The sequence below is a fragment of the Sesamum indicum genome, linkage group LG6 (genome assembly GCF_026168435.1).
Source record: "Sesamum indicum cultivar Baizhima isolate 11 linkage group LG6, ASM2616843v1, whole genome shotgun sequence".
In the NCBI taxonomy this organism is placed as follows: Eukaryota; Viridiplantae; Streptophyta; class Magnoliopsida; order Lamiales; family Pedaliaceae; genus Sesamum; species Sesamum indicum.
In genome coordinates this window covers 23,456,104-23,477,158 of record NC_142662.1, presented here as the reverse complement: position 1 = coordinate 23,477,158, position 21,055 = coordinate 23,456,104, and the positions used below count along the sequence as shown (strand labels likewise).

General features: G+C 35.0%; 3 protein-coding genes across 10 annotated transcripts; 2 read left to right on the top strand and 1 right to left on the bottom strand.

The window, feature by feature from the left end:
• Positions 1-3,035: 3,035 nt before the first annotated feature.
• LOC105163671 (Tetratricopeptide repeat (TPR)-like superfamily protein) lies at positions 3,036-7,470 on the top strand. 6 transcript variants are annotated; one of them, XM_020694156.2, is made up of 5 exons: positions 3,036-5,860; positions 6,300-6,520; positions 6,602-6,668; positions 6,823-6,916; positions 7,003-7,470. In XM_020694156.2, exon 1 carries the CDS (start codon positions 3,307-3,309, stop codon positions 5,533-5,535), a length of 2,229 nt encoding a protein of 742 aa, XP_020549815.1. In that variant the 5' UTR covers positions 3,036-3,306; the 3' UTR covers positions 5,536-5,860; positions 6,300-6,520; positions 6,602-6,668; positions 6,823-6,916; positions 7,003-7,470. The 6 variants fall into 6 exon arrangements, with proteins under 6 accessions (XP_020549815.1, XP_020549814.1, XP_088737133.1 ...); XM_020694155.2 differs by having other exon boundaries at positions 6,272-6,520; XM_088881007.1 differs by having other exon boundaries at positions 6,272-6,520; positions 6,602-6,689.
• Positions 7,471-10,246: 2,776 nt separating this feature from the next.
• On the top strand, positions 10,247-18,220 carry LOC105163704 (protein CLT1, chloroplastic). 3 transcript variants are annotated; one of them, XM_020694629.2, is made up of 11 exons: positions 10,247-10,772; positions 12,652-12,797; positions 13,386-13,423; positions 13,954-14,069; positions 14,849-14,945; positions 15,025-15,060; positions 15,465-15,515; positions 15,607-15,730; positions 16,392-16,517; positions 17,539-17,693; positions 17,772-18,220. In XM_020694629.2, exons 1-11 carry the CDS (start codon positions 10,366-10,368, stop codon positions 17,862-17,864), a joined length of 1,389 nt encoding a protein of 462 aa, XP_020550288.2. In that variant the 5' UTR covers positions 10,247-10,365; the 3' UTR covers positions 17,865-18,220. The 3 variants fall into 3 exon arrangements, with proteins under 3 accessions (XP_020550288.2, XP_088737806.1, XP_088737807.1); XM_088881680.1 differs by having other exon boundaries at positions 10,248-10,772; positions 17,776-18,220; XM_088881681.1 differs by having other exon boundaries at positions 10,252-10,772; positions 17,539-18,220.
• Positions 18,161-20,192, bottom strand: LOC105163672 (rust resistance kinase Lr10). Its single transcript, XM_011082114.3, has 2 exons — positions 19,917-20,192; positions 18,161-19,576 (listed from the first exon to the last, which is right to left on the bottom strand). The coding sequence occupies exons 1-2, from the start codon at positions 19,975-19,977 to the stop codon at positions 18,333-18,335; spliced, it is 1,305 nt and encodes a 434-aa protein (XP_011080416.1). The 5' UTR covers positions 19,978-20,192; the 3' UTR covers positions 18,161-18,332.
• Between the last annotated feature and the right edge of the window lie 863 nt (positions 20,193-21,055).

Sequence of the window (21,055 nt, the reverse complement as noted above, 5' to 3'; positions counted from 1 at the left end):
AAATAAATAAATAATATGATTTTTTTATATAATATTTAAATTTAGATGTATTTTTATATATTTTGATATAATGTCTCAATTAGGGGTTAGTGAGTGTGTTTAGATCATTCTAGGTTTCAAGCCAATGAGCTAATTCAAGTAGACGTACCCTCACCAATGCCGATGGAAACACTGCTAAAAAAGTCTCGGTTATAACTATTCGATTCTTGTGGTAGTGAGGTCAGTATTGACAAATAGCTCGAAGGTATTAAATGTAATAAAAGAATATACCTGGCATTTGGGGCTATGCAGTTATAATAATGATTGCATTATACAATTCAAGGTAATATGTTATTCCAGTGATAATCAGGTTATTATGAAGGTCAATAATATCATCAAATCGGGTTCGAGTCACACGGATTCTTTGAGTATTCAATCATTTTGATAAGTTACAGGTCATTTTAATCATTATATGATTTAGGTGTAGTTCCTGTATCATATTTTTTTAGCCCGTATTTTAAATTTTTACAAAAATTAAATAAAGTTACATATATGTAGGTGTTTTTGCATTTACTATTATCATCAAATAAGAGAGGTCAACAAGGATGTGTTCCTTGGATATTGTACATGTAATATTGAGTAATTAATCAAATTTGAGGAGTAGGAATTAAAAAACCATGTGACTTTAGGATATGAAATTCATTATAAAATACTATAAAGTAAAAGATTTTAAGTAATTTTGAATCTAGTCCATGCTATATATATATGTTGAAAATGCTTGTTTGCTTCAATATCAAGAAAGATGACTATAGTTTAGTTTTAAATGATTTTTTATGAGAATTATTTAATTTTTCCTACGGATATTGGTACACACGGATAATATAGAAAATATTAAATTATAAATTTATTTTGAATTAATTGTATTTTAATCGCATACATTAGGGCTTTTTTCGAACAGAGTGTCATGCTTTTCAAAATAGTCATTCTTGCTCTCGTATTTTAAATATTTGTTGTATATTTTGTCCTATCGTTAAAATTTGAATGAAATAAACACGTGCAAAGTATATGGACTAAAGGTTTAAAATGAAAATTGGACTGAAGGTTTACCATTATACTTTTCTCTCCAAAACCTCCTCAGTCAATTTAAAAAATTGACTATTTTTCAACTATCCCTCTAAAGTTTGCAATTTATTCAATTATTTTCTATAATAATATTCTTGTTTTTTTATTAGAATGATTGGCACAAACATGAAAAGACATTAGATTACAATATTGATAACAGGCACAACTCCCATCTTCTAAGGTTTGGTGTAATTACATATACGTCTTCTATGGTTTAAAAATTTATAATATTTCTAAAGTTTGCTTTCGTCTCATAAATTAGTCCATCCGTTAGTCAAAATTCACTGTATTTAACAAAAAAATTGAAAAAAGAATCTATATTTACTCCGATTGACTTATTACATGTTAAATAAATATTTTTATAATCAAATTATCCTCATACGTCTTCACGCGTTAATGCGTATTAGGAAGTATATATTCACCGTTATAAAGGTAATTTAGTTTGAAAAGAATTGCTTGATCTACAATAAGTCAATAATAAGTCGATTGAGAGTATTTATCAATTTTTCATACAGTTTTTTTGATAATATCAACAAATTCAGTAATTTTTATCAATTGAGGGATTAATTTATTAGACGAAAGCAAATTTTATATGTGATATATTTAATTTCTCAAATCACATAAAATTTACATATAATTATAATAAATCTCAGAAGAGTGTAATTATCATATGATTATCTGTTTAAAGTCAGCTTACAAAAGAGGGAAAGAATTTGAAAGCATGTCTCATTGAAATCATTATTTCTAGCAAGAAAAAGGAAGAAGACTTTAGGCATAATTTAGTATCTTTTGCAATGACATCACATGTCTAGTTTTCAGAAATAATCATATATACTCTTAAGGGAAAAGTATTATTTTAGTCTACTAAGTATGTTTAATTTTAATTTTAATATGATAATTATGTCCATTTTTGTTTAGGTCCAGTAATTTACAAAATTGCTTACTTCTAGTCATCTGGTAGATTTTCGGACAATTTTACCCCTATGCAACTTTTGAAAGGCAGTTTTAGTCCATATGCAGTCATAGGGGTAAAATTATCTGAAAATCTGCCAAATGACTAAAAGTAAGCAATTTCGTAAGTTACTGGACCTAAACAAAAATGAACATAGTTATAGAACTAAAATTAAAATTAGACATACTTAGCGGACTAAAGTAATACTTTTTCATACTCTTAAAAATATGTAATTAGTAATTAATGAGAATCATATGTATCAAAGTTGGCTGACCTATTTATTTATTTTTTTAGCATAATTTAATTTTATAGTCAATTTAAACCCTACATAAAGGTCACATGGTATGTATTTATTTTTTGAGCAAAATTTTCTTATATATTTATTATTTTCTGGGCCACATGTTATTATTTATAAGGATAATTATACTCGTATTTTTTGAATTTTGACGTAATTATACGTAAATTTTGTGTGATTCGAAAAATTACATTTAGTATCCCTAAAATTTGAATCCGTCTAACAAATGGGTTCCTTCATTAGTTAAAATTCACTGAATTTATTGATAGTAACAGAAAAACTGAACGATAATTGATATTTACCCGTAATTGACTTATTGTAGGTTAATAAAAACTTTTCTAACTAAACCACTTTTATAACGATGAAGATGTACATTATCACATGCATTAATGTGTGAAGATGTAAAATGATAATTTGATCATAAAAAAATTTATTTGACATGTAATAAATTTGCAATTAGTTAATGGGAGAGATATGAATAGCGTGTAAACGGACATGCATTAAAGATGTAAAAAAGGATATGTTTAGAATTGAAACTGATTTGAAAATATAGAGTGCATTTGAATTTAAAAAAAAAAAATATTTAGAGAAAGAATTTTAAATGATTTAATTTTAAAAAAATAAAATCCGTCCTTAGAGTCGCGCGTCGTAACAACCACGATTTTAACTAAGTATAATTTATAATTTATGTTCAAACTTTCCACTTCACGCTTCTAAACTCTGATCATCACTACCTTTCTGGCTCCGCCGTTCATCCCTTCCACCACTGCGGCTTTTCTTCATACAGGTGACATGCATTCTCGACGCTTGACTTCGAGCGTCATCTTTGTTTCTTGTGCATGCATTTCCATGTTTATTCTGTATACACAGGGTCGTTTTTGAAGAATTCGTATATCCATATGATTTAATTCTAAACTGCCAGCGGAGAGCATAGGATTCATATTCGGCAGAAGTAGTTATGGCATTAACAATAATCAGAAAGAATTTTTTGTTGCACCCTTACCTCCTTTTTCCCTCCCAGAATCGCAACCTTATCAATCTTTTGTCTTCAACCCCGAACTTAAACACCGTTTGTGATTCAGCAGCTTATTTAGACACAGTGGAAACTCAAATTTCATCTTTGTGTCAAAAATCCAATTCCAGCGTTCAATTTAGGGAAGCTTTTTCGATCTTTCAGCAATCTGTTGATATGGGCCTCATCCCATCGGGGCCGACTTGCAATCTTCTTGTGCCAGTCCTTGCCAAGAGTAAAGATTACAAAATGGCCTTTGAGATATACAAGAAAATGACAAGTGCTGGGGCTTTGCCCACGTATTTGTCATTGTCTGCTTTGGTTGAGTGCTTGGTGCATTTCGGCGTGCCCCAAGTGGCACTGGCCGCAACTGGGCTGATTTTGAAGCACGGGTACAGCGTCAACGTGTATGTTGCGAATATCATATTGCGTGGTTTTTGCTCTGATGGATGTGCTGTTAAGGCTGAGGAATTCTTAAGTGAAATGCATAGAAATTCAGTGACTCCTGATAGAGTTAGTTTCAATACTTTGATAAAGGGATTTTGCCAGGAGAGGAAGTTAAACCATGCAATGAATCTAAAGAAAAGGATGGAGGATGCAGAAATTATTCCTAATTTGATCACATATAATATTCTGATGAATGCTTATTTTATGGAGGGTCAGGTGGAAGAAGCAATTGGCCTGCTTGAAGAAATGAAGATCAAAGGGTTGGAGCCTGATGGCATTGTATATGGCACGCTAATAAATGGATTATGCAGTAATGGAGATGTTGATAGAGCAAAGGGGTTCTGGAAAGAGATATTGAACAAGGGCATTTCTCCAAATAGAATTACTTATTCCTGTTTGATGCGTGGTCTCTGTCAGAAGGGGCAATTGAAACAAGCCAAGTTTTTGTTCAATGATATGATAAAAAGTGGGATCCGGCCTGATGTTGTCACATTTACAGGTATGATTGGCGGGCTTTGCGAATTCGGGAGAACAGATAAAGCAGTGGAATTGTTTGATTTCATGCTGGAGAAGGGTGAAGAGCCTACTACTGCAACGTATAATATTCTAATTGGTGGATTATGCAAGGCAGGACTGCTAGATGATGCTTCAAAATTTCTGGAAATGATGGTAGATAAGGATAAGAAACCTGATATTGTTACTTGCAATACTGTATTGAGAGGATTCTGTGACATTGGGAGAGTTGATGGAGCCATGAAACTTTTCAATTCAATGCTGTTGAACAAGTTTGTTGAGCCTGATTCGTGGACAATTAGTACGCTAGTCCAAGGACTGTGCAGGGAAGGCAATCTTAAGCAGGCAGAACAAATTAATCGCAGGATGGCTGAACTCAAGAAACTAATGGATGTTGCACCATATACCGTGCTAATCGGAGCTTATCTGAAGGCAGGTAACGTAAAGAAAGCTATGAACCTTTGGAGAGAGCTTTTGGAATTGGGTTTGGTTCCAGACTCAAGGACTTATAGTGCTGTGATTGATGGGTTATGCAGATGTAACTTCATGAACATAGCAAAAGGTATTTTTACTAAAATGAGGACCCACGGCCCAACTCCTACCTCATTTGATTACAACAACTTGATGGCTGCCTTATGCCAGGAAAGTAGCTTAGAGCAAGCAAGAGCAATGTTCCGAGATATGGTCAATGGTAGTTGTAAACCCGATGTTGTCTCGTACAACATTATGGTCCAATCAACAATTAAAGCAGGGGATATTGAGTCTGCCAACAAGTTACTGGTTGATATGCAGCAGAGGGGTCTGAATCCTGATGTTTTAACCTTTTCAATTTTGATTAATAGGTTTTCAAAATTAGGACTGATGGAAGAAGCTAAAAGCATATTTGAAAGAATGAATAAATCTGGGTTCCCACCAAGTGTATTTGTCTATGATTCTTTACTCAAAGGGTTCAAGGCAGAGGGCAAAACAGAAGAAATACTCAATTTGCTTCACAGAATGGCAGACGCTGGTGTTCTTCTTGATGCTGAACTCACTTCAACTATCTTAACATGTCTGTGTGACATATCTGACGGACATGATGTTTTAATGCATCTACCAAGTTTCACCCAAGAGAAATCAAAAGGAAGTAGCATTAGATGTGATGATTTATTAACAAAACTCCAAGATATTGTTCCCATGCTTCAATCCCCTGTCCGTCAATCAGTACAGATATAGAAATACAAAAACTATTCTTCAATTTTCTGACTTTGATGGATGCCCTGAAGTTATCTGCATTATTCTTATATCGTAAGGGTCCTCAGAGATGGAGGCTTGTTTTCTAGATACTCTTCAAAGATCACCTTGAGAAATTAAGGCTCTGCATGTCATTCTACTTGCCCCTTATTCATGCTGGCCGAAAGTTAATGGAGAGACATTTATAAAGATTCAGCATTGTATTATGTGGAGCAGGAAAAGATACATTGGATATGGTTCCCATGGACTTTGAAGGTTTCTTACCGACAGGCAGTTATCCTAATGCTCCTTTACATTTAGATATGAGGTATAATAGCTCTCTGTCTCTCATAAAACACACCCCTATTGGTGCACATCATGTGCTTGTTTCTGTTCCTCATTTGCAAGATAATGTCTACTGGCTGCTCTTTCTTGGAGTGTTGAGCATGGTACATATGATTGGCATCTAAATTTATCATTGATGGCTCGTTGAATTTATTCGTCATGTTATATTGATTGATTGGGATCACCTTGTCCCATAAAGATGTGTTTTATGTTTTATCACAACAGGGAAAGTTTAAGTTGTTGTGATTTCTATACTGAGATGTAAAGTTATTAATACGAGAAAGAGATTCACCTTAACACTAATATTCAACCTTTTGATTCACCTTGGTCAAATAAAAATGATGCTAGTTTGTCACCAGGAGTTGTAATTTCCTATTCTTATGTGTCTTGGCAGATCGATAATGACATGTTATTTCACCTAGGTCTTCGTGCTGATCTTATCACATGTAAAACCTTGCGGTCCTTGCCTTTGCCAGCCGCTACTGACTTTATTCTGCTGTTTAGAGGCAAGAAAAAGGATCAAGTCATCTGATGCTATTTGTTGTTTGCAAGTTAGCATTTACTGAAATTGTCGAATCCCATCATGGCCTAGCTTTATATTAACTATGTATTCTTTGACGTCTTCCGTGGGATATCCCTTTCAGTTAAGATCTTGATATTCTTTTCTCCTTAAATTAAACTTCATGGAAAGTTTACTTGATTTTGAACTCTTGTTTTTCTGAAGTACATCAATACCGCGGGAAACGAAGACGTAATCATTCCTATCATCCTTAGGTGGTCATTACTTTGAGGTGCATTGGATTCTATCATAGGTTTATCCTTCTTACATTGTCTATGGTGTATCTTTTATTGATGTCCCTGCTTAAAGTTCTCCAAAAACTGCTTTGAACCAATGCGGCCTTGCGCCTTGTTGTAATGAAATTCTGTTTTGTGCCCCCATTTCAGATGAGACGCTGAAGACCGGGAAAATCAGACCTCCTCAGGTCTAATGGCTACTTCCCATGTTTGGATCTGAAGAGAGGACAATCGGTGCATGATTGTATGTAGGACGGCTAACAATTGAAATATTTCCATAGCAGTTTTCCTATCTTTAACACTTAATCTTCTGATACTTTTTTGCTTCAGAACGTTTTGAGGGAATTCAAGCAACAACACCATGGCAATGAAGCTATGCTGCTGACTCTTCAGACCAACTGGTTTGAGCGAGTTGGGATGTTAAGTGATCACTGCCAAGATAGGGCCCCCCAGGCCCGCTTGGGGTCATGATTCTTTCATAATGCTCGCTGCTTGCAACTATTTTGCTGCTCATTATTTCTCAACTTTTTTTTATTCGAGTTGCAAGAGGAGTTTATTGTCCTGGCCGTGCCCGGGCTTTAAGCATAATGCGTTTTGGTGGCAGCTATCATGCAGTTCATCCATCCTATGACCAAATGTCTTATCTCACTTACCAGAGAGGATTATCATCGTAAACCTATCTTTAAATTTAATAGGTACGCAACTCTTAAGTAAAATTGCAAGATTCGGTGTCATGTAAATATTGGTGTTTATTATGCCCAAGTTATTAGATAAAAGTTATAATTTTTTCTCCGCTAATTTTTGCAGCTTATTTGTAAAATTGCGATAGTATTGATTTCTTTTTCGAAAGTGTTGATTTTAGCTTTTCATTTTTTAAAATATTTTTTAACTTTCACTATAACTAAAATTTTACAATTTATTTTAGGGATAATTATACTGTCCTCTCCAGAGGTTTCGTGTGATTACACTTGAACTAAATGTAATTTGAATAATATTTTTTATGTTTGTTTTCGTCTAATAAATAGAATCATTCCGTTAGTTAAAATTCAATAAATTTACTGATATTAACAAAAAGATTAAATGGGCATTCATATTTACCTCTTAATGATTAATTAATAATTTATTGTAGATCAAATAATTTTTTTTTCTAACCATAATATTTCATACATTCTCATACACTAATCCATGTAAAGAAGTATATCTCTACCCTTATAAGGGTAGCTTAATGCGAAAATATTTGTTTGACTTATAATGAGTCAATCAATATGAATTTTAATTTTTTGGTAATATCAACAAATCGATGAATTTTAACTAATAAAAAATTTATTATCAAACGAAAACAAACATGGGGTATTAAATATAATTTTTAAATCATATAATATTTTATATATAATTATTCCAAATTTTAAAAAATAATAATATAATTATCCTTTATTTTATTATAAAAATAGAAGTTGTTAGGGTATAATTACACCAAATACACTCTTATAAACTCTGACGGCTCCAGAAAAAGGAAAAGAAATGAAGATTCAAATTAAATAGGTTAGGAAGAAGAGACCAATTTGGCCTACACTTCCATACTCAGTAGAAAACTGTATAATTTATTTGTCATTAAAAAAAGGTGATTCGGAGTAGGGAAAATTACAATTAAAGTTTCATAATTTATCTTATTTGTATTTTGATCCTATTATTTTATAACTCAACAAATTCAATTCTACAAATTTAAAAAAATTGCAATTTACACCCTGTTATTCATTTGTCATAAATTGTTAACACAAGGAAATTACTAATGAGATGTAAACTGTAATTTTTTTTTTAATTTATGGGACTAAAATTATTGAATCATAAAATAATGAGATTAAAGTTACAAATAAAATAAAGTATGGGATGTAAATTATAATTTTTTCTTAGTAATAATTAACCAAGATTAATCTGCGAAAATGATTGTTCATCATAATAAGGTGGACCCCATTATTTTAATATTCCCAATAAAATAAATAAAGTGTCTGAATTATTTCATTTCGTAGTAGTATAGTACTACAACCAACTGCACAAGAATCAAGGAGAGAAGATTCTGATGCAGCCGCCTCACTGCTCCACCACTCACTAATAAACAATTATTATTAAGTCTGAGGTATCATCAGTGTTCCAAAATTTCAACTCTATTAAATTATCTAAAAAAACCTATATTTAGATTGAATTATTTGAGTTTGAAAAATGAATTTAGACCAAATTTTTTTAACTAATTTCATATTAAATGAATTTAAAATTCGATAGATCAAACTGGAAATTCGAGAATTCGAATGTATTTTTTAATAGCATTATTAATAATGTTTTAGTCTAGCGGTTAATGTTGGAGTCCGATAAATAAATTTGACATAATGGGTTCGAATTACACCAAACGTGCATCTATTTGTCTAACTTAATATGAATTTATTATAATTGATCTCTCAAATTTATTGCAATGTAGCGTATTAATTGAATCAATGTATTAGTCAATTATAAACACTTTTTTTTTTTGCAGCATTGAATTATCAAAATAAGTTGGATAAATTTAAAATTCTTAGTTTCAAATGCCACATAAAAGATTCTCTAATGATTGAAAATCCAACATATTATAAGCGTGTATGAGTGGATGCGTACGTGACTAATATTATGAAATTTAAATTCTATTAAATATGTGGATGGTTATAACTTATATTGGTTGTATCCTTCTGTTTAATGTGAGTTTTGTCATTTTATTATTTATTGCAATTTAAGTTGATGATTAATGATGATATATAATTTAGTTTTTATACATTAATATAGTTATTTTTTATTAAATAATTGGTGCATTATCAAAATCGATCAAATCATTAATAATTTTCAGCTCCGAACATACATACTTACGTACCAAAAAAAAAAATAATGCCATAACGCGTACAGAAAAATTTTCGAATAAACTATAAATACAACAGTTACAGTTACCGAACTCGAACTTATCACAAAGTTTCGATGTGATGTACATAGAAGTACATATACCTAATCTTTTCCACACAAGAAAATCTATTTTTGAAAATAATGTACAAATATCTAGAAATTGTGAAAATAACATACTTTAAAATAATAACATTTGGATGAATAGATACAAATATTCACTTCTTAAAATGGCATATTGCAATTAACATATAGTGATAAAAAAGTTGCCTATATTATTTCCATGAACGGAATTAATAAATGTTAATGGACTAGATTCCTATGTCAATATTTTTTTTTTAATTTTTAGTTTATTATCATTCACTATTACTAATATCTCATTTAATTATTTATAAAATTATTTTATAATTAGTATAAAAATATATAAACATTCATCAGTAATTTTAAATTATAATTTAATTTTATTAAAAAGGACACGTATATTACGTATATTAATATGACGTGAAAGTGTGATAGAAGATACGTGGGGCATTTTGATAATTTGAAATTCTTTATAGTAAATCTTATGTTATATGTTTCTTTCAAATATTTTTATATAGTTTAGGGAAAATAAAATTTAATTCTTGATGACGTTGACACACACTATAGCAAAATTGGTTTCTCTCTCTCTCTCTCTTTCCAACCATAAATACAAGTGCGGAAGTCTTTGCTTCGTATACCATTACTCATTTATTCTGTATTTTGTTGAGATAAATCCAACAGTGACACACCCACACTATGTCAGCATGTTGTCGCCGGGCGACGGCGGCCGCGACGACAGCGAAGGAGGTCCATCACATTCCGCGCCGGGCTCCGGCGTCCGTCAATTATTTGCACGTTAATCATCCCAAATTTTGGGAAAGGAGAGGTGCGTTACGGACGAGACGATGGGTGATCGAGGCTGCGGTGGCGGGAGGAGAGGAGGAGGTGAAGAGGAGGGGGCAGCCGCCTCGGTGCTGTTCGTTTGACAGAGAGGCGGTGGCGCTGGCGAAAAGTAATGGTGAAGACGTTGATCGGAGGGTGGAGGTGGCGGTTGCAGCGGCGGCTACGGTGGTGCTTGGAGTGGGGAATCGGGTGCTGTACAAGCTCGCATTAGTTCCTCTCAAGCACTATCCTTTCTTTCTTGCTCAGCTCGCTACTTTCGGGTGATTCTACGATTCTTTTTCGCTCTCACCACCATTTCATTTTCATGCCATTCTGTTTCTTAAGACTCTAACATTTAATTTCCAAGCTCCAGAGTTTAGCTAAATGTCGTGTTAGGATTCGTTGCGAGCGCACATTTTTTTATGGAAAATTTTAGTATGAACTACGCAAGTCATTGAATTGTAGATGTAAATATTTAATAGTTGTCTACAGTCTATTTCCTTGATTTGGATATGTTATTCCATCGGAAAGTTAAAATAGAAAGTGAGGAAAAAGGAAAGAAGTTTTGTGACGGAACGCAAGTGAGAAGCGACAAATGAAAACCGTGGCCGTCGAAATTGAAGGTCGGAATCTATTGGAATTACGTGCGCGGATATAACTGTCTTTCCACCAAGTCATGAGACATCGAATAGAGACGTAAAACTTTCGGGATCACCCAAATGGGAAAATCTTGGTGAACGTGAGGGCTAGAGAGTGTGTTGTGAATGATTGTACCACGGGGTGGGGGGCGTAGGGACGCCTTCATCAATTCATGATGCGTCAGTTGGTCGCGTCTTCATTGATGGGCGTGCCCAAGTGGCTTGTCTCAGCCATGATTAGTGGGGGTAATTACAGTCTATGGTCCCTATAATCTTGGACTCTGATTCTTGATTAGTATGGGGTGCTATGATTAAGCACAAGAAGCTGTGATTAACGGTGTTGATTAGTTATTAGAAGCTCTTTTAAAGTCTGCCGTCATTTAAGAATTTGGTGGGAATTTTGTTAGCGAGATTAGGACCATTCATTTTGGAAAAGGCTTTTCTGAGCGTGTTCTTTTCCTTCAAGGGGTTGTGTACTTTTATGTGAAAAAGAAATGAGTGTTCCCCTACATGATGTTTGTGGTTTATAGGGGTCCCATTTGAATGAGAACCGTTGGTGATGACTTGGATGTGGAGTTGTGGTTCCCCACAAGACCAGCACAGAGATTCTCTTTGTGGATTTATCCCTTTCCATGTGCTTCAAAAGTGTCAGCATCTACACTTGTGTGGCATGTGATATTGGAAAAACATGTCGTCTCTTGGTTCTTTCCATTTCCCTCCAAAGTTCATGCCCTCACTCTGGTTAACTGGAACATGTCAATCTAACCATTTAACTCCTATTGACCATAAAAAAAAACATGTCTCTCTGGTTAATCAATGTACTTCTCTGCTTGTTGAATTATATCGTACCAGTGGGGTTTAAACTGCACTATCTAGCATTTTATTGATGAAGCCTATAAACTACCTTGGCTATCCCGTTCCGGTAGACAGATTCTCATCCTAAATGTTGACTACCCTCTCATTTTATGTTTAAGATGTGGTAAGATTGTTGGCATGAACAACTGATGCATGTTTTACCTTTTGCCTAATGCTATAAACCGTCCATAGAAGTATATATATGTGCGTCTGTAAACTGCATTGTGAATGCCAGACTTTTAGATTACCGTAATGTGACTCGGTAACCATCTACACAGCTTATTTTGTAAGGCCTTTTAGGTACTAACCAGGAACACTGGGGCTAAGTTTCATATCTGCATCGGTACCTCAAGTCTAAAACTATTAGTGTTATTATCAAGATTTATAATTTTCTTTCTTTTAAACAAACCTATTTTCACTCATGAAAATTGAAATAGAAAATAATTATATTTCCTGATCTTTCGCAAAAGCTGAATTGCAACCTGTGAAATATAAGATTCACTATCTGCTTTATAGACATAAAAAGATATCTGAGTGGAACTGGAAAAAGGTTACTGGATAGATAATCCTATCTGCTCATGGATTCAATTTTATGTTTAGTAATTTTCTTGAATCATTTATGGCTATGTACCTTGAAATTCTAGTGATCCATTCAAATCTTTTCCAGGTATGTAATTGTATACTTCTCTATATTGTATCTCCGCTATCAAGCTGGCAAGGTTACTGATGAAATGCTATCCTTGCCAAAATCACCATTAATTGCTATTGGCCTCTTGGAGGCTCTAGCTGCTGCATCTGGGATGGCAGCAGGAGGTAATTCACTTTTCATGTTTTTTTGATATCTTTCTATTTTATTCTTAATCTGGTGGATCGTGCAATTTAAGTATCATGATGTCAACAGTATCACTCTTCTTTGCTGGGGATTGTGATGCTTTTATGGTGTGCTTCAGCAGTTTTGTCCACTGACAATGCTCTGAGATGATATATCCTTCATTGATTGCCATTTCCTGGACAAGTGTTATAGATTTAGGCTTTATGGAACTCCTGCGAACTGAATTTTATTGCTGGCTGAAAAATCTGTTCATGCATGTGAAATAAATTGGCTAAGCATGGCAAGTGTTACTTGCATGATGCTTTATCTTGTGCTTGTGGTTTATTCTAGTTCTAAGATGTAGCTTAGATTTATCAGATGCCAATTGACAACTGTTGCCTTCTGCTCAAGATTTGAGATAGAGGGATGAAATCTTTAAGAATGATTTTGTTTTCTTTTTAATGTGCTCATATGATTTTTGACAAAATTGTTACCTTAAGTTTTGTAAATAGTTGAACTTTTTCCACATGTAAGGAGCAGTTAACAATTTTTGACTTGATTCACTCTAATGTTTTTCCATATTGGAACAGCTATTCTTTCTGGTGCCGCAATTCCAGTACTGTCTCAGGTAACAACAAACTCTAATTTATTGTCCTTCTTTATTGGCATTAAATATGTAGTTTGAACTAGAAACTTCCATGCCTCTGATTTAGTGGTCAAGTACTCTGATTCACTGATTATATGCTAACGGTGTCCCGATGGATGACTGCAGTTGTTATGAGTGTCATCCTATAAACGATAAACCACATAGAAAGATGGAGAATTCTCAGAATTAAAGATCAATTTCATGATTTTACTTCTAAAAGGTTTGGCCTTTTCATTTGTTAGTAGTCTAAATAGGATTCCTCATATACGTTCACATTCATGATAGTCCTCTTGACTGGTATTATTAGGTCTAAGTCAGGATCTAAGTTTAAGAAATAGTAGGTAGTAGGCCAAGTAACTAATTAGTTATCATTTGGTTTTATAGAAGATATAACTCAAGAAGACATTCGGACCCACAATGACATGAGGCTGCTACATACAAGAGTATATTTCCTGTTAACAAAATGATGTGGAGCTATATGATTTAATGTGGTTGTCCGCTAATCTTTGCAGAGCTTTCTTGTCTGGCAACTTGTCCTTTCATATATCTTCCTTGGGAGGAGATATCGGTTCAACCAGTTATTTGGTTGCTTTCTGGTGGCAGTTGGTGTTATAATTACTGTTGCCAGGTAATTCATTTAATTGTGTCTTGCTCTTCATTTCTCTCTCTACACAACACACACACTTCACCGGGCACCACCAGATTTGTCCGCAAAAGTTGTCAAGAAAGGAAACATCTAGGCGAGAGATGCCATAAAGCTCCCAGAGGTATAGTTAATAAATCTTCAGAAAGTAAAGATTCAACCTAATTGAATATAGTTGTACACAAATTTGGGCATTTTGTAAGGTATTAATTATTATTGAGGCCTGACTTCTTTCTTGTCAACAAGATGGACATATAGAAAGCATAAATATGAGTTTCAGTAAGCTCATCCTCCTCTTTTTGGGATAGCAATAAAAATAACATTAAATGTACTCTTGGAAAGAGTAGATGCCTGTTCCATTGTATGGAAAATAACACTTAAACTATCAGTCTGCCTATTATTGGCCATCTGCAAGGACACGGCGTTGTTTCTTTCCATTCAGCGCTGTTTCCAGATTATCCATCATTAGTTTGAATCATGGAATACCTTAAGCAAGTGACAGAACTTTCAATGACTATTCATTTCACGAGTTTGTTCTCGTTTTTGAAATATTTATGGCATATATTTAATTTACTTTCACAACGGAAGTCCAAAGAAACTATATTAGCACCCTCAATTCCAAGATGACAATCTGGGAAAAGTTAGCCAGTTTATACCCCTTCTAGCATCTTGTAGATAATCCAGGATTCTTCTTCCATTGTACATTATAAGTCTGATTATCTAAATGATTTTTAACATTCATAGTATCTCTTTTTTACTTGCAGCGGATCAGGTACTGGTTCTCTGATGGAAGCTGGAATATTTTGGAGTATTCTGATGATTATTTCTTTCTTGCTACAAGCGGCTGATACAGTCTTGAAGGTACAAGCTGCCCCTGTGCTTTGAGACTCCCTCGTCTTGTTGCATACTTTTCTTGTACTGAGCGTGTTCTTCTTTATAGGAAACAATCTTTCTGGATGCTGCTCAAAGATTAAAGGTAGGTATAACTGACATATTCATCACCTCATCAAATTTATAAATGAAAAGTTGAGACAAAATTGAAATGATTCAATTAACTGATAGGTACTTATATCTGGAAAAAGACTTGCAGCCTACTTGTGGGTTCACGCTTTATTGCAATTAAGTTAAGTTGGTTAAAGATCAACAATGAGTTTGTTTTATGTTAATCACATATGCTACTATATCTCAAGGAAATTAAATGCCTGACAAATGTCATATAGAATATGCAACAAAGGTATATAGTGTGTTGAGTATTGTGTATTCATAAATAATAACCAGCTATCAGAGGAAGAACTTCACCAAGCAAGTATGCACATTTTCTGACTCTATTTATTTATAGATTGAATAGTAATTATGTGATGTTTGTTGCATTCATGGCAGGGAGGCACAGTTGATCTATTTGTGATAAACTCCTATGGATCTGCTTATCAGGTTATAATTTAAGCTTTAGTACTCTTTAAAGTTATGCAAACCATGTATTTCAATTTTATCAGAAACCTGAAACTTGTGTATGCATGACCAGGCTGCTTTTATATGCATCCTCCTTCCATTTTTGTCAAACCTATGGGGCATCCCTTTTGGTCAACTGCTGAATTATCTTAAAGATGGTGCTGCCTGCTTTTTGAATGTTGGTGCCATGTCAAACAGTAAGTCATGATGTACTATTACTCTCCAATCTCATTGTTCTTGTATGCACTTTTTTTCCACTTCCTGTTGGTGAATTGCAGCGCCATAAGAATAAGATTAAAACTTAACTTTTCTAACTTGTCCATGTGACAAATGGGATCTGTATAATCGAGGAGGGTCTTTCAAGACTACAAATTAAGGTTTGGGAATTACCGCCCACTGAAATAGAAGGTAGAAAAATCTGCTTAATAGAGTGAAGGGAATGAAATAGTTAAAGTTAGTACATCAACAAAGCACCGGGATTATATCTTTCTGATCACACTGTTATGCTTATACCACCTAACAACTCTGCCACCCTTAGCTTCACCTCAGAATTTTCAGCTTTAACTCAGTGAGGAGGCTACAAGTTAAGTTTTTGTCTGTAATTTGGAAGTCATTATCTCCTGTAGGATGGTCCTGGCCTTTTTTATGTAATAACAATGAACAAAATCTGGACTAGCAACTCTGAGACATCTCTTGCGCAGTTCTGTGGAAACTAAAAGGAGATAATTTTTTATGCAAATACAAAATGATGTAAAATAGGTGAAGAAGATGATAAATGACACACTTATGCATATGATGAATAGATGCGCTCAGCTGTGCCATAAGTGAGTAATTGAGGCTAACTGGTTTTGGCCACAGGATGTAATGGTGCACCTTTACTGCCGGTTCTTTTTGTTATTGTCAACATGGGTTTCAACATATCGTTGTTGCATCTGCTCAAGATCTCTTCGGCTGTGGTATCTTGTCTTGCTTCTACACTTTCAGGTTGGTTAACTTTACTAACTCTCATCTTTTATACCTTTTGCTGCAACTTCTAGGGTAGATTTCCATTTTACACAAAGTGATTCTGAATGTTTACTGGCTTGTATTGATTGGGTCCCAATTATTTGTTAGCAAGCAATGTAGTTTAGAAGAGATCAAGACCTGCTTTTGCCTGAAGGCACTAGTGAAAGATCATTGTCTCACAAAATTTGAGAAATTTCCCTTGATGAGCTACATAGGTTATAGGGTAAACGATGGGCCTTCACCTTCTCAAGCCACTCGAATCTGCAACTGCTGGTGGCGTGATGCTCTAGCCATAGGTGGCTTAACCCTTGATCACCCTTCTTAACCCCAGCCACCCACGAAAAAGGAAAAGAACATCTTTCTTCCGATAGTAGTTGTTGTATTATTCTGTTTCAGATATAGACTAGTATTCCGAGACATCATGCCAACATGTCTAGAAATTAAGAACTCATGAGTTTTTGTGGATGAGTGAGAAGTTGGTTACAGGGCTTCAGAAGTTAGCCTAACAAACTAAAATTTGGTGTCTAAAGTTAAAAGGATATGATACATACAGGACGTACGCAACATGAATATAGTTTATGCCTATTGCTGAAACTTACGACTGGGAAGGTGAAAAGTATTTCTCATCAGAAAAGATTCTATTCTGGACAATAAAAGATTGTGAAGTGAAGTTGGTATCAAGTTTTCTTGGAAGTGTGGCAATAAAGAACTGCGGTTTCCACCGCAAATTTTGGTCTTTTCAGAATTTGGGAAATCAATGTAGACGAATTTTGTTCCCCTCTATTTATTGAGCCTGAAGAATTATGGTAGCAGATCCTTCAGAAAACTAGAATTAGTTAATTGTGTTACAAGCACAATTGTCAATTTTACCCTCACGCCTCGAGTTGATTGTTAAGGTCTACTAACTTCTACTGCACTTGCCTTGAAATTCTTTTATTTGTTCGCTTTATTCATGTTTTTTCCGCTAACATCATTATCTCATTTTGCCTCTCCTTTGTAGTTCCTATATCTGTTTATTTCTTCACATTGCCGCTGCCATATCTTGGGGTCGCAACCTCCCTTCCTCCTGGCTTTGTAGCAGGCACAATTGTCCTTGTCGTGGGTTTGCTGATTTATATATGGAGACCATCAAATTCCTCAAGTAACCCTTCTCCTGTGAGTTAGTCAATAAACAAGACCATGCCCTTTTGGTTTTCTTATATACTACAGTTTTGATGCTTGGTGACACCAAAGACAGATGACTTTGGAGCAGAGAGAATTAGGGGAAATAATGGTTGTACGTGTCCGGTATTCTTCAAGAAAATGAGGAAAAAAGCGGCCTATTGATGTTTCAAATTTTCGTCATGAAACAGTAGCCTAAGTGCAGTGCTCTCCTCCTGTTGCTAATCAGGACAACGGAAAGCAGTTAAGGGTGACATTTTGATGCTGCTGCTATTTGCTGACAGCAATTCATCCGAATCTTAAGAGAAAGCGAAGAGGAAAAATCTTTTGTTCGAGCAGCAGAGAATGTAAAATTGTTGTGGAATAAGAGCAACAAGTAGAGGGAGCTGACTGAACTCATGACTTGTGATTCTGATTGTTGTACAACTACATTTTCTTCATGGTGAACTGAACATTTCAAGTGTACAAGTCAATTTTGTTACAAAGTACAAACTGTACTAAGTATCATTTAGGCTTATAAACCACTGATATATCTTATCAACTTACATACACAGCAATAAGGTTCCCTGCCCTTGGTTGTACATACATGCTAGTTTATTTTATCAGGTAATCTATTGGTTCTCTTACAGCAATCTATAAAGTGGCCACAGATATTTCGTACTTGGCCATGATAGGAGTCGTCTCCTTACACCAATATGATGTCGTCCCTTCACTTGTATACCCCGAGCCACTCCCAGAACTAGTTGGTGGCTTGAGCACATCAGTCCCCACTGAAAACAAGTAATGAAATGGCTTAGGTGGTGGCATTATATCTACCCCTCCCTCCAACATTTTCACCACAATGCTCATTGGCGGCCTCGCCTCGGGTGAGTCTTGAGCACACCAAAGGGCCACCATAGCCATTCTCTCAGCCTTTGCTCTGTCCTTCTCCTCAATCCCACAAGCTTCTGTTAATTGCATCAGCTCTCCTTTCTCATACTCCTCCCAAACTTGCTTTGGAAACCAATCAAGACTGTCGCTATTGCCGCCTATTTTGGTGTTTTTCCTCCTCCCGACTATCTCAAACAGGAGAATCCCAAAACTATACACATCACATTTATAGGTTATTGGGAAGTTCTTCAGCATGAACTCTGGTGCCAAGTACCCGGGAGTCCCCCTGTATCCAGTGACAGTAACGTGTGTGTCGTCTCTGTTGCAGAGCTTTGCGAGCCCAAAATCCGCTACCTTGGGAGAGAAGTTCTCGTCCAGGAGCACATTCCCCGGCTTAATGTCATAGTGAATGATCCTTTGCTGGCACTCTTCATGTAAGTATGCGATTCCCTTTGCTGTTCCTATTGCAATTTCATGCAGTTTCTCCCACTTCAGCTCTTGATTCTCACTGAACAAATGCTTGTCAAGTGATCCATTTTCCATGAATTCATACACAAGAGCACTCATGAAGTGATCATAGCAGAAGCCATATAGCCTCACCAAGTTTATATGATGAGTCCTCCCAATGGTTCCAACTTCAGCCATGAACTGTTCTTCAATGCTCCGGTTTGGACCCCTGTTGAGGACTTTTACAGCAATCTTTACCCCATTTGTGAACTGCCCTCTGTACACTCTGCCAAAACCTCCAGATCCTAACGTTACTGAGTAGTTATTCGTAAAAGCACAGAGCTGCTGAGCAGTGAAACGGACCGGTTTTTGCTGAGCCAGTTCTAGGAAGAATTTCTCCATTGTTGGGGCGTCAACCTCCCAAACTTGGATCACATTTGACGGCATTGGTGGGGCTACTGCTGCTCTTAGTTCTGATACCATCGCCTTCTTCATTTTCCGGGCACAGCATATGGACACAAAGCCAATCACTACCAGTATTATCATGGTCACAATTATAGCTGCGACATGAAATTTGCAGTGGTGAGTAGGAACAAAAAAACAAATAGCCGGAGATGAGCTGAATACATTGCTGTCTAAACTTATATGAACTTTTATAACGCTTGAACAAAGAATCGGACAATGAATCGAACTCCAGTGGCTTATCATACTTTTTCCAAGCTTTATCAAATTGAAAGACACGTTCAAGGTAGCTTTGTTATGTTTAACAACGTTTGAGCAGCGAGCTTTTAATGGTAGCTCATCTCCAAGAGAGTAGCTTGGTTTCAAGCTTAGTTGTGAAATTAAGCTTGTGACATGCAGATACTCGTGCTATTTAATAGCCAGCTGCTGAATGCTTACCTACGGCTGGCGATCCGCCACTCTCTGGTGGTGGAGAAGGGAAGCCTTCAAAGGTTGACATAGTTGATGGAATTTCAGGTCTTGAATCTGGAAATCACTACTCACTTCCTGATATATTTTCCTTGTCAATCATGATCATGCCTTCAACACAACAAGCCTACTTCTACTTGTATATATGCTGCTTTCTTGTAGAGTATGGGAGGCACTAGTATTGATTACTATTTACTGGATGGATGCAGCATTCAGCTTCCCCTCTCTTTCCTCTTTCCCACATCAAATCATACAGCATTTCCTATTAATTGCTTCATGTTTTCAAACCACGAAAACCATGCAATGACTCACCGGCTATCCTGTCCAAGGATGGCGACGGATTGGACTACAAACGCGCTTTCACCTGTCTTGAACTCGACTCATTTCAATCCATCTCTATTATAGTTGGAACCAAACTCCCCCTATCTCGCCAGGTCTAACTCATAAAATCATATTTTAGATTTTCTCTCTTTCAATTAAATAATACATATATTTTTAAACAGAATAAGGTTTATTGTTTGTAAGTATTTGATAAATTAAAATGTATGTATTAATGTTTTGATGTAGATGGTGCGCTTTTGATTAAGGTAGAAATTCAAAGTAGCCTCAAAAGATGGATTGGAAATGTGTTGATAAGGCAAATTCCGTTTTTTGGTCCCACTACAATAGTATGGTTCTTACTTTTGGTTTCAATTTAACGGATGGACACTTATTGTCCAAAATATTAAAATTTTGATGATATTGATCTTGTGTTGAGTGCTAACAAAAACGCCATATGTTGTGTCACTTGTCGTTAGTCAACGGCTGACTTAACCAATAAATAGACGAATTCTATTTATTCTTTATTAATTTATAAAAAAAAAACAAAAAACCCTTCTTGTATTTTAAAAGTGGACTAAAAAAACCTTTTTTGGATTTAGGAATTGTTTGTGAAAATTTTTGGTTATACAGAAGTGATATTTGTAGAAAAAGTTGGAAGTTGTAGTAAAATTAAAAGTAAATAGTGTTTATAAAAAAAATAAATTAAAAAGCAGATAAAAGCTAAATTTGATAGTTTTGGGAACAAATCACTTCTAAAATAAATTTAATTGATTAAAAATCATTTTTGT